The 12,770-nt window shown below is 36.2% G+C and overlaps 1 protein-coding gene across 2 annotated transcripts; it reads left to right on the forward strand.

Moving 5' to 3' along the window:
• Positions 1-4,866: 4,866 nt before the first annotated feature.
• Positions 4,867-12,394, forward strand: mitd1 (MIT, microtubule interacting and transport, domain containing 1). Of its 2 annotated transcripts, none has more exons than XM_067408644.1 (8): positions 4,867-5,392; positions 5,465-5,566; positions 7,703-7,839; positions 7,945-8,031; positions 8,111-8,223; positions 8,315-8,421; positions 8,527-9,222; positions 12,262-12,394. In XM_067408644.1, exons 1-7 carry the CDS (start codon positions 5,248-5,250, stop codon positions 8,550-8,552), a joined length of 717 nt encoding a protein of 238 aa, XP_067264745.1. In that variant the 5' UTR covers positions 4,867-5,247; the 3' UTR covers positions 8,553-9,222; positions 12,262-12,394. The 2 variants fall into 2 exon arrangements, with proteins under 2 accessions (XP_067264745.1, XP_067264744.1); XM_067408643.1 differs by having other exon boundaries at positions 8,315-8,375.
• Positions 12,395-12,770: the final 376 nt, after the last annotated feature.

Raw genomic sequence — 12,770 nt, forward strand, 5'->3', positions numbered from 1 at the left:
CTCCGCTCTAGGGCAGCACGTCCACACCCTGGTTCAGCCTGCCCAACACGTGCATTACTTTCACTGTTCATGCCCAGAGGAAGAGAACACTCACCAATCTGTTCAGAGGCCGCAACCTCAGGCCTCCTTGGTGGTTTATATAAGTGACCAACATCATGTTGTCCGACCGGTCCAGGACGTGATGGCCTCTCAGGTTTGGCAGAAAAGCCTTGAGCGCCAGGTGCACCACCACTATATCTAGACAGTTGATGTTCCAGCAGAGCTTCGGCCCTGACCAGGTGATAAAAACGCTGGCCTGGCAATGCACAGATTGCCCCAACCTGTGTTGGAGGTGTCTATTGTGACCATTTTCCTTCTGGAGCTTAGTCTCAAATCCAATCCCAACTGGTACAATTGGGGGGTCCTCCAAGGTGCCAGAGTCTTGACAAAGCCATAGGTCACCCTGAGGTTCATGCATCCCATTTGCCAACTACGGGGTGGCAGCACTGGAGCAGTCACATGTGTAGCAGATCCATCATAATGACTAAGACAGTTGCTGCCATCAGGCCCACTAACCTCTGAAATGCATTAGATAGAGACCCCCTACTTAGAATGATGTTGCTAGTCTCTGAATTTTCAGCTTTGGCAAAGAATGAAAAAGAACTTTGCCTTGAGTATACAGTATCAGGGTCTTTAGTCAATTCTTTATGTACCTCTGGAAAGAATGGGGCTGGCCTCTGTCAGGGGGCTCGCTGGTGGCACCCCGGCTGCAGGAACCACTCATTGAAGCTGCTGCAGGTGGGCTGCTCTGGAGCAAACCATTCTTACCCCTGCTCCTCAAAGGCACTGGAGAGGACTCGGATGAGCTTGGAGTCCAGTCTGGGCTGGGAGTCGTCTAGCTTGTTCTGTGGCAGGTTGGCAGAACCTTCTGTGGGTTCCGACCACTCCTCCACATCTTAGGCAGCCAGGGACATGGCATCATCAGCGTAATCCTCCTTGGACCAACCAAATGAACCCAGGCCGTTCGCACCAGAACGGGGCATTGGTCTTCAAAGATGAAGAGCACTGGGGAATCCTCTCGCTATAGGGAGAGTGAGGCATGCAGGATCTGGGCCGACGTGAGCTCACTGTGTCCTGTTCCCTCAGCCTCGCAACTCCACTGCTTCTTCCTCATAGCTTGTGAGCTTCCCATATCTTGTGAAACTCATGTTCTTGCAATGAGAGGATTCTTTCCCAATGAGTGCAGCTTTAGCTTGAATGTGGCCCAGGCAGGCAAGCCATTTAGGGTGCTTATCGGAGGGATGCAGGGGGGCCCTGCACATACCACATTTGTGGTGATTCAATCAGACTTCAATATTTTCTGAGAAAAAGGATTTTCCCATAGTGTCAGTTAATGGCGCAATGTTGAGAGACTGTTATCAAAAGGGAACTTATATATAGGCCTACATATTTATGCCATGACTTACCACAATCATGACCCAGCAGTGTTTCCTGAACCTCATGCACTGCAAAAACAAACAAAACAATATCTGTAACCTAATTCATGAACAAATGATTCAAATGAATCAGTACTTTTAAAGTGGTGGTTGATTATGATTTCACTTTTTTAACTTTAGTTAGTGTGTAATGTTGCTGTGTGAGCATAAACAACATCTGCAAAGTTACGATGCTAGCAATGGGAGATATTTTCTTTTGAAGAAATGGCTTTTTAAGGACTACAACAAATGGCTGGTAGGGACTACAACAAGCTTCTTCCTGGGTTGGTGACATTACTAAACCTAAAATGTACATAAACCCTGCCCCCAAGAGCACCCAACAAAGGGATGAGGCCATGTTATTGCAAAACAGTACATAACACAAATGCAATAGCATGTCATAAAAGCAAGATGTCAACATAAGTTATAACAATAATTAAACTAAACTTCATGCAGTATATTCTCCGGCTCTATAGGATCTTACAACAGTTCCCACACAAGCGATTTATAGATTATCATGACAGAATATACTAATCAATGACTTTAAGATAGTTAACTCCACACCAGCTACATAAATTCATCTAACCATTCAGAAACATCCTGTTGCATTCTACATGTCGTCACTTCTTCTTGAGTCTCTCCATCATTGTCTGACTCTGGTTTGAACAGAAACAGTTTCTGACATTTTCAGTGAGTCTTTGTGAGATAATCGGAGCTGCTAACAAGAGCTCTTGAAACTCCGCCCTCTTCTTGGGAGCAGCAGCTCATTTGCATTTAAAGGGACACACACAAACACAAGTGTTTTTGCTCACCTTCAAAAAGTGACAAATTTAACATGCTATAGAAAACCTGTGGAGTATTTTGAGCTAAAACTTCACATACACACTCTGGGGACATCAGAGACTTATTTGTAAAAGTGGCATTCTATGACCCCCTCACAATCTCGAGTTACTGTTTTGAATCAGTTTGATATATCTGCAGTATGTTTATTTGCTTATTCGTTCATTCATTCATTCATTCATTCATTCATTCATTCATTCATTCATTCATTCATTCATTCATTCATCACATTAGACATTCATTCATTCATCACAAAAAAATAATAATAAAAATAATAATATTTTCCACAGAATATCTTCTGTTGAATAATATTCTATTTATTTCTGGGTGACTCGAAATTAACTTCTAATAAACATCAATTATAGTTTCATTCTGATCAGGCCAATCTGTTTATAGTTTCCAGGAAAACATGCTATTTTAGACACCCAGTTTTCTTCTTGTGGTAGCAGGATGCAGTGAACTACACATTTGCTACAATATATCATGACCACATATTTACTAAGGACACTATTCCATGGAAAATAAAAAGATCCACCACAAAGACATGGTAATGAATTACATTCCATAGTTACAACTGTACACAGACTGACTGAACACATTCTCCCAACCTCCATTCATGCCAAAGCAGGAGGAAGCTCTGGGCAGTTGGCGAGAGGAAATGGCGTGGCTGGTCTGAGGTTTGGAGGAAGAATGGGAAGTATGCTGTTACTGTGGTGCTGGTCAGACAGCAGGCTTTAGGTTTCCTCACCACAGCTGCCCTGACCACATCTGTCCTTTGCTCTCACTCAATCTTCTCAGCCATTTAAGCTATAAAATGCTTCCTCACTAAATACGGCTCCACCCAACTCTTAAACTGTGTACATTAAAAGAACACCCCCTACTGCACCCACATAACAGTGAATAAAACTGGCTTGTTTGGCTGTTAAAATTGTTGGAGCAGTCCAGCCAGCTTTTCATTCACATGTTCTGATGTTGTTTGTGGTCATCGTTGCCCCTTTATGAACAAGCAAGAGAAAAAGAGCAATAATGAGAGAGAAAATATTCATGCAAACTACAGTCAATGAGTAATAATAGAAGGGCAAAATAAATATGCAAAAATATGTTTTAATTCATTTGCCATTTCAAAACCTTCTTTACTGCCAAATGTTCTTTACTGGCATTTATGGGTGTATTACGAACCTTTTACATCCATGGACTTTTCCATAGCAAAAAAAAAAAAAAAAAAAAAAAAAAGGTTTATAGTGGAAAAGTTCTTTAGTTTATTCAAAATCTTTTAAGTATTTAAAAACTGTTTAATGAAAGGTTCTTTGGGGAACCAAAAAAAGGTTCTTCTATGGCATTGATGTGATTGTGAATACCCCCTTTTAGAACCTTTATTTTGAAGAGTGTGTAAGAGTGTACTAAATGTAGTTTTGAATATAATTTATAATATTCAATATTACTGAATATTATTCAATAATTTATAATAATTTTGTCAACATCATGAGATGTCAACACCAGTTGATTTTCTGACTGTGGTAAGAACTCAGCAGATGAGCCGAAAATCCTGTATTGTCAGTTCATTTTGAATCATATTTTAATTTGCAAAACATCCCCTTTTACTAGTTTTAATGATTAACTGTCACATTTAAACATTTCTTAATCCTTTTAGCCTCTCAGTCCGATCTGAGTGTGAATGTCATTTTCCACAGATTAGATTATTGTCTTATTAAACCATACAGACAGATCATGACTGAGCTACCATAATACAGTAGGCTAAAACTACTACCACACTCAAATAAACAATACTGAGTTAAAGCTAAATAAATAATCGATTGAATTTATATAGCAATAGTAGAATAGATGTTTTCTATTCTTTGGCTAGCATTGCTGCTATTGATTATAGCCTACTTATATTCTTCCCCCAAAATATATACACAAACTACTTTTTTTTTAATGTTTTGCCTACAAATCAGTAAACATTATTAATGTTTCGCAGTAAAATCTTGCTGTATCACTGATAGATGAGAATCCTGTTATGTTAATTACATCTCTCTAAGTTTTTGAAGAGTCATCTCTCCATAAGATACTGTAATTAAACTGCGGTTAGAGAGTGTTTTTCTCACACAAAAAGGGAACTCTTGGAGAACTTCCAAAAACAAAAAGACCAGTCTGACAATAAGAACAAAAGTTAGCAAATTCACTAGACTAACACTACACAAAAGAACTAGAGCTAACTATGTTGCATTTATTTGTTTGTAATATTATTATATTAGTGCATTTATATTTAGCTACATTAGTGTTTCCTATGCATTCATGTAATAGACTGATATAACAATGATTCCATGATATGAGCATTAGCCTATTTAAATAAAATAAAATTTAAATATATAAAGTACATTTTGTGACAAATTAACAAATTTGTGCATTTAATATTATAGTTTAATTATATTCATTTGTTATAATTTATAACGTAACTGGGTAAACCATGTTATTGACTTTTAATAATAATATGTGGACTTTTATTAGTCAGCTGCGGTCAACGGAAACGGAAGTTGGTCCTTCAGAATAATAGACACGGGTGTACCCACACTTTAGTTCCTACAGGAAGCGTACAGTGTCGTCTGATTAAAAACTGGTTATTTCACTCAGAAAGTTGTATTCGCGTTCGAAGACAATTGACACGTAATTATTTTAATTCATTTTAAATAAGTAAATGTGCTTCTGTTGATTTAGTGTAACATTGGACCACGAAAGCCCACACAATTTGAATGTTTTCAAGTTTTATTTTCTTGGATAGTGTTGACAATGGTGTGACAATTCTTTTAGGTTTTTGAAAGGCATAAACAAGCGCAGACCTATGTGCTATATGACACACACTAACATAATGCACATGTAAGAATCACTGTCAGGTGGACTGTGTTCTTCTGCACTGCTGCTTCTTCTGTTGCTCCAGCCATCACAGAAGGTAGATATGGCTCAGGATTTCCTCCCAGGCATGGAGAGCTCTGCTATCTCTGTCTTGAAGAGAGCTGTGGAGCTTGATCAAAGCTCACGCTTTCAGGAATCTCTGGTGTGCTACCAGGAAGGGATCCAGCTCCTGCTGGATGTACTGAAAGGTATGCCAAAAGTTTGGGAAAGGTAAATGTAAAGTTGAAATGGAAGTCTGAATATAATCACTGTTTTCCTAGCTGTTAAAGATGATTCAAAGAAGGTCCACTACAGAGAGAAGATCAAGGGCTACATGGACCGAGCAGAACAGATCAAAGACCATGTGAACAAATTGAAAGAAGGTAAAGAAAGATTTTAAACTGCAGGCGCAGGGGGCAGCAATGGAGTGCTAGGGTCAGTGTTGGGAAATTTTACTTTTAAAAGTAAAGTAATGCGTTACAATATTGCATAGGCACAGGAGAGGTGTCAGTCAATTAATTGGAAAACAAAGTAACTTGTTTTACTTATTTGATAAAGTAACTCAGATATTTGTTGTAAATGTAAAAATAATGCATTACTTTACTAGTTACTTGAAAAAGTAATCTGATTACGTAACTCGCGTTACTCCCAACACTGGCTAGGATAGTCTCGTGTAGCCAGACCTTCAGACTGTGGCAGATTGTCTGGTCTCCATCGCAGCTTTCATTGGCCAAGAACTGCTCAGAGGCCATCTGACTGACATGTAAAGTAACATAATTTGTTTTGTTCAGTATCGTGTTTAGGGGCATGAAAATGTAACGTCTGTGTCCCTACAATAACAGACCGGTGTGTAAAAATCATGATCGTATTTTAAAGAGTTTATGTTGTTAACTTCGTATACTTAACATACTTTTGAAAATCCAGCATTTATTTGATCCTGATAAGCGCTCATTGTCACTGTTGTTAAAGGATCACCCTCAAGCAACCATAGGTGTATATGACTTTCTTCCTTCTAATAAACACAGTCAAATATATATGAATAAATATCCTCGAAGGCGGAAGGTGGCCGTTAAAAAATGTGACACATACTGGAATTCCTGTATAATCAGATCAGATGAAGGCTTTGAAACTACTGAAAAAAAGTTTATTGTAAAACGGTGTAAAAAGTTTTTGTCTGTGGAAAAGTTTATAGAAAAACAGTGTAAAAATAAACAAATAAATGAATACATTTGGTTAAAGAAAATAAAAAAATTACTGCTGTCAAACAATTAATCATGATTAAAAAATAAGTTCAAAATAAAAGTTTGTGTTCACATAATATGTGTGTACAGTATATATATATATATATATATAATTATATACATACATACACACACACATGTATATATTTAAGAAATATTTACTTGTGTATATATATTTATATATAAATTAACTATTTTATATATAAAATAAAAATACACTGTACACACACATATTATGTGAACACAAACTTTTATTTTGGCTGTAATTAATCGCGATTAATCGTTTGACAGCACTAAAAAAAGAATTAAAACAAATAATACTATTTTAATTTAAATAAATAATGCATCTAACAGTACAGTACTGTGGGTAGAAAAAAATGTAACAATGTAACAAAATAGAAACTATATATTTTCCAACTAATACTTTACACACATTGGGTCTCATTCATGAAACACGAGCAGAACGAATTTTTGTGTAAATCGCATGTAAAGTGGTTCTGGCGTAAATTTTTGGATTCATTACAATGTTCGTAATTTCCAAATGTTAGTTGGTACGAAAGAAATCGACACCTGCTCCCAGCCACGCGTAAATAGTGCGTTTAACATCCGAACATTTTGCTCATTAATAAGGCTGCATTTTAATTCACCTTAATAAGGTACATATTTACACAGCATTTTGAAAAAATATGATATATAGTAATTACATACGTTTTTTTGTGAGAGCCAGTAATAGCATCTGCAAACAGAGCACTTTAATCAAATAATGAATTGATTTCAATACGGTTGGGCAAACTAATGGCCCCTTAATTGTTATGGAAATTGTTTCCTATAAAATGGCCAAAATCCTTCATTTGGTGTCATAATATGATGCCCATATATAGTTGTCAGTTGGATTTAATGGGCGGGATTTATGGTAATTGAGAATGAGCGTGCACGCGCGTCCCATTTACGACTGATTGGAATTCATTAACACACACACATTTCACTATCACTTCTGACGTTTATGAAGTATTTGTGAATCAGGAGAAGAGTTTTCGGGAAGGTCTCTTTACGTGCAAATCACTCACATATTTACTCGTATATTTACGAATGTTTCATGAATGAGACCCATTTATAATACCTCTTTTTCACAGTATAAATTGGGTGTTTTACAGTAAAATATATAGCTGCCTTTTAAATTTTAGAGTGGGGATGATCATATTTGTGTTTGTCTTGTTTAAACAACCTTTACTATTCACATTAACTGTTCATTTTTCTCATTGTTATCTCATCTGTCAGATGGTAAATACCATGAGCAGATAAGGATAGCTGACAGCTCCACTGGTTTCAGCTACGAATCCCTCTTTAAACCGTACATCAGAGACAGACTGACTGAAGTCTGGGTGGAAGACCCCTATGTACGGCACGTCCATCAGGTAGAGACTACAGTGACGCTCCTAGATTTAGGAGTCAATAAAATGCTGAAATACAAAAGAACTGTATTACAGAGTGAAACACATAACAAATGTTTTGCTTTGCAGTTGTATAATTTTCTTCGTTTCTGTGAAATGCTGCTGAAATGTCCATGTAAAGTAAAGACGATTCACCTTCTGACCTCACAGGATGAGGTAAAGTTTTATCATATCGTTCATCAGTGGTATCATTTATTTGACATGCATTAGCTTAATCATGTGTGGGGTTTTTTAGGACAGCTCCGCTCAACAAACCAATGCCCTGGCAGAAATAAAACAGTCACTACAGAGTCAAAATATCTGTCTGGACATTCAGTACTCCTCTACTATTCATGACAGGGAGATCAGGTACATCTTTCTCTCATTGACTGTATATTACAGCAAACACACTGGGGAATAATGTCATAACATTGTCTATTCATTCATTTTGTTTCCTCAGGTTTAATAATGGTTGGATAATTAAGATCGGCAGAGGACTCGATTATTTTAAAAAACCAAAGGTACCACCTAAATTAAACAGTTATCAGGATTGCATAATCATGTTCAGTAAGCATTTATACTTGTGAAATGTTCAAAGAAGAACCTACTATTTGTGAGTGTTTGCATAATAAATATATTAAACTGTTCCTCTTTTTTTTTTTTTTTTTTAAGGGTCGCTTCTCTCTAGGATACTGTGATTATGATTTGAGAGAGTGTCATGAAACCACCATGGATGTTTTTCACACTAAACACACTAAGAAGACTTCTTAAAAAGCTTGCCTCAAAAGCTTCTCCACTGTCTGGCATGTTTATGGGACTTAATTTCATATGCAGTCCTCACATACCTACCTGGACGACCGGAAATGTGCCTTTTGGTCCCATTTGGAGCTTTTTAATTATGCAAAAGAACTCATTTTATTGTCTTTTTTTTATAATGTGCTGATATGAATTGCAGGGGAATATGCGGAGGCTCCTGAGACCTACTACTCTCGGTTCATTGCTTCAATTCTGCTGTTTTTATACATTCTGCACACTGATATTGGTGTTTATTATCTGGTGCCATTGTAAATAAGTTAATAGTGTGTAAAATATGTTCATGCCCTTAATTAAAATGTTTTGTTTGGCTGTTGTTTTACTATGCTGATTTCGATTAAATATATATTCTGTACAACAGCAGCGCCATCCTGTGTTCACTGAGTGAACTTTCAGTCATCCTGTAAGAGGGAATGATTTGCGTTATATTACACCTTGTGTTCAGCGTCACGTATCGCTTGATATGACGGTGTTTTGCTCCACCGGCTCAGTTAAAGAGCAAGTGAATGCCAGAGATCACACCAACGGCACTTTCTCAGCGATTTACATCACAATGTGAGTATACGCGACTACATTTATATTTATATTAAGTTTCAGGACAGTCAGTTGTCGTGTTCATTTTGATTTGAGATATTGTTATAGTGGTAATTTTTGTTTTGTTTTTAATTAAAACTTACTAATATCCGTCACTGTGACGTGCACACTTAATTCACAAACGATAACCCACAGTATTTTATGGGTTATTGAATATCTGTTTATATGAAGTAATATTTATATGGGACATTCAAACTATAAAAGGATTGCTGTTTGTGAAGGGTAAGGACTGTTGTTGACTGATTGGTCAGTCATGTTGATTTGAATAACTGTAGTAGACGCTGTTGTGTTGTGTTGTGTTTGTTTGCTTGGACATGTTTGTCTGAGATGCTTTGCCTGTCATATTCAAAACCATTAGTTACAATGAAACACCCATGAATTCCCTGCTGGAGGAGATTAAATCTATAATCGCCCTTAATCTCGACTCGATATGTGCTCCTCATCTCAGTTCATGAAAAATATTGAGAGTTGTCTCTAAATAACACTATTCATCTCTCAAGGGAACAGAACAGAGTGATGATGAGTCTCATGAAACATATCCAGGACATATTAAGATTTATTTTTGAATTAGGACATTATTACATTACATTATTACATTATTTACATTATTATTTACATGTCATATATATATATATATAATGTTTTTGTTGTATTTTAGTAATGGATTTAGAAGTGTTTATAAAAAATATACATATGTAAACTTCTAATTTTATTAAATTAAACATCTTTTTAATTTGTATTTATTTTTTATTTATGTGTATATATATATATATATAATGTATACACACACATAAAGTGTAACACATACACTAAGCTGTGTGCAATGTGCTTTCAGTTATATAAATATATAAAACATGTACAAAATATGTTAGAATATTAATGTTGAATATTTCCGACATAGACCACACTGCTGATTATGAGGAAATGAAAAGTAAAATATAAAATCACATCTCAGATTATGACATGAATGCATGCAGGCTATAAATATCTGAAACAGTTTAGCATACAATGGTAATGTATTTCCTTGTCCTGCAGTAATTGGAGAGAATTAAGCATCACTTATGTTCATTGGAAGATTTGGTTTACATTAAATTAGACATATGTGCAGATTACTTTTGCACCCCCCTCAATATGCATGTCTGAATACGAAAATTTAAATTGACAGATGGATTATATTTGAAGGCCAGACGCATAATGTAGGCTGGCTGAAAGTCACCCAGATGCTGATCTGACTTTTGTCCAGTAGGAGAAAAGGAGAGGGATTTGTGGCCAACTCTGGATCCTGACACAGATTTATGCCTGTATCTGGGGCAAAGCTTTGCGGAGTGCTGGATACAAAACGTTCATTCCTCTGGGATAATGGGCAGTTAAATGACAGAGTAACATTTTTATGGTTAAAATGTCAATGAGGGAGACGTACATGTGTAGATGTATGAGTATAATGGGCTGAGGATTTTTCTTTTGTCAGTCAGTTGTCTGTCATTTCTTTATCTTACCTTTTAAACGTTTCAAATAGGCTGTAGCCTACTTTCACAGTTACTTATAGTAACACACAGGAGGGAGTTGAGAGCTCCTGTCGTTGTCTACACAGTCTGCACAGAAGGAAATGAAGCACATCATCTGCTTAACTCCACCATAACACCTAACTGTACAATTTTAAACATGCTTACGGTCTCAATGTTACAGATTAGCACCGTCAGTTTGTTTATTTTTTGTCATACACAGTACTGACAATATAGAGTCTAGTTCAGATTTGTTTAAGCAGTGGTTCTCAACTGACTACTCCTGATAAATATTAATAATAAAATGCAACTAACCATGTATAGTTAGGGCAGCAAAATAAATAGGCTTATGAAATTTTAAAAGAAAGGATAACGTCAAAATTAATCTGTCACAAGTAATATGGCTAATACTAATACAATATTTTGCCCCATATTTGTTCCATGTGTTGCATTTACGCTACCATTCAAGACTTGGGGGTTGGTAAGATTTTTTTCAAATGTTTTTGAAAAAAGTCTCTTATCCATAACCGTTTTCTAGAATGTAATTTATTCCTGTGATGGCAAAGCTGCATTTTCAGCATTGTTACTCCAGTCTTCAGTGTCACATGATCCTTCAGAAATCATTCTAATGTGATGATTTTCTGCTCAGGAAACATTTCTTAATATTATCAATGTTGAAAACAGTTGTGCTGCTTAATAGTTTTGTGGAATCAGTATTCTGTAAAAAAAAAAAAAAAAAAACCTATTTATTTGAAATGGGAATCTTTTGTAACATTATGCATGTTTTTAATGTCACTTTTTGATCAATTGAATGCATCCTTGTTGAATAGGATACATTTCTTAAAATAAACTTACTGACCTCATACATTTGAATTGTAGTGTGTATAAGCAAAAAATGTATATGATAGTGAGTATATATAAAGAAAAAACCTCCAGCAACCTTTGAATGGAATGTGACAGTATTTAAATGATTTGCATACAAAAACTGACCTACTCTGACGTGTTGATGCAAATGCATGACAGACGACAGTTGTTGTTGACGTTGACATTGACGTTGTCTTTACAATCACATTAACAAATCATTTACAAACACAAGTGGAATATATACCGGATGTGATGCTCTGGCTACCTGCAGTTGGATTTAGTGACTCTGTTAATGTTCATTTTTGACCAAATAGCTTCCTTATGTTTATTCTATTAACATACACACACTCTCTTGGTGCTCGAGTGCTGGTGGTGGTGTGTTATATTGACTGATGCCTTCGTCAGCTCATCATTTGGCCAGCACTAGCACACTCTCAGTGCTCTAAAAGCTGTTGTTTTGTAAAGAGCTTAAGCGTGCAGGAAAAGCATGTATTGGAAATGTCACAGAGTTTGACAGTCAGTGCATGCCCAGCTCCTTACTACCAAACATTGCTGCTTTTCCTTTACCTCTTCCTTGCTTTCTCTTCTGCCAGTTCCTATCCTGATTTTGCTCTTTCTCCGGTCTGTTTTCCAGTTCCTCTATCTCTCTGCATGTTTGTGACTGGGAAAGAACTGTTGCGGTTCATTGGATGTAAGGACTTGTATCTTTTAAAAACAAGAACAAAAGCTAAATAACACAGAAAAGAGGAACAAGAAGGATTTTCACTGACAAAGTAAGTATTTTTTCTTGCTTAAAGGGTTAGTTCACCCAAAAATGAAAATTCTGTCATTTATTACTCACCCTCATGCTGTTCTACACCAGTAAAACCTTCGTTAATCTTTGGAACACAAATTAAGATATTTTTGATAAAATCCGATTGCTCCGTGGGGCCTCCATAGGGAGCAATAACACTTCCTTTCTCAAGATCCATAAAGAAAACATATTTAAATCAGTTCATCTGAGTACAGTGGTTCAATATTAATATTATAAAGTGAAGAGAATATTTTTGGAGCACCAAAAAACAAAATAACGACTTACTGTATATAGTGATGGCCGATTTCAAAACACTGCTTCAGGAAGCTTCGGAGCATAAATGAATCAAT

This window comes from Chanodichthys erythropterus, chromosome 14 (genome assembly GCF_024489055.1).
Source record: "Chanodichthys erythropterus isolate Z2021 chromosome 14, ASM2448905v1, whole genome shotgun sequence".
NCBI lineage: Eukaryota > Metazoa > Chordata > Actinopteri > Cypriniformes > Xenocyprididae > Chanodichthys > Chanodichthys erythropterus.

Bases quoted from the DNA above. Each gene is read 5' to 3' on its own strand.
- mitd1 (XM_067408643.1), top strand. From the start codon at position 5,248: ATGGCTCAGGATTTCCTCCCAGGCATGGAGAGCTCTGCTATCTCTGTC. The intron at 5,393-5,464 runs GTATGCCAAAAG...CTGTTTTCCTAG, and splicing joins CCTGCTGGATGTACTGAAAG to CTGTTAAAGATGATTCAAAG. The intron at 5,567-7,702 runs GTAAAGAAAGAT...CTCATCTGTCAG, and splicing joins TGTGAACAAATTGAAAGAAG to ATGGTAAATACCATGAGCAG.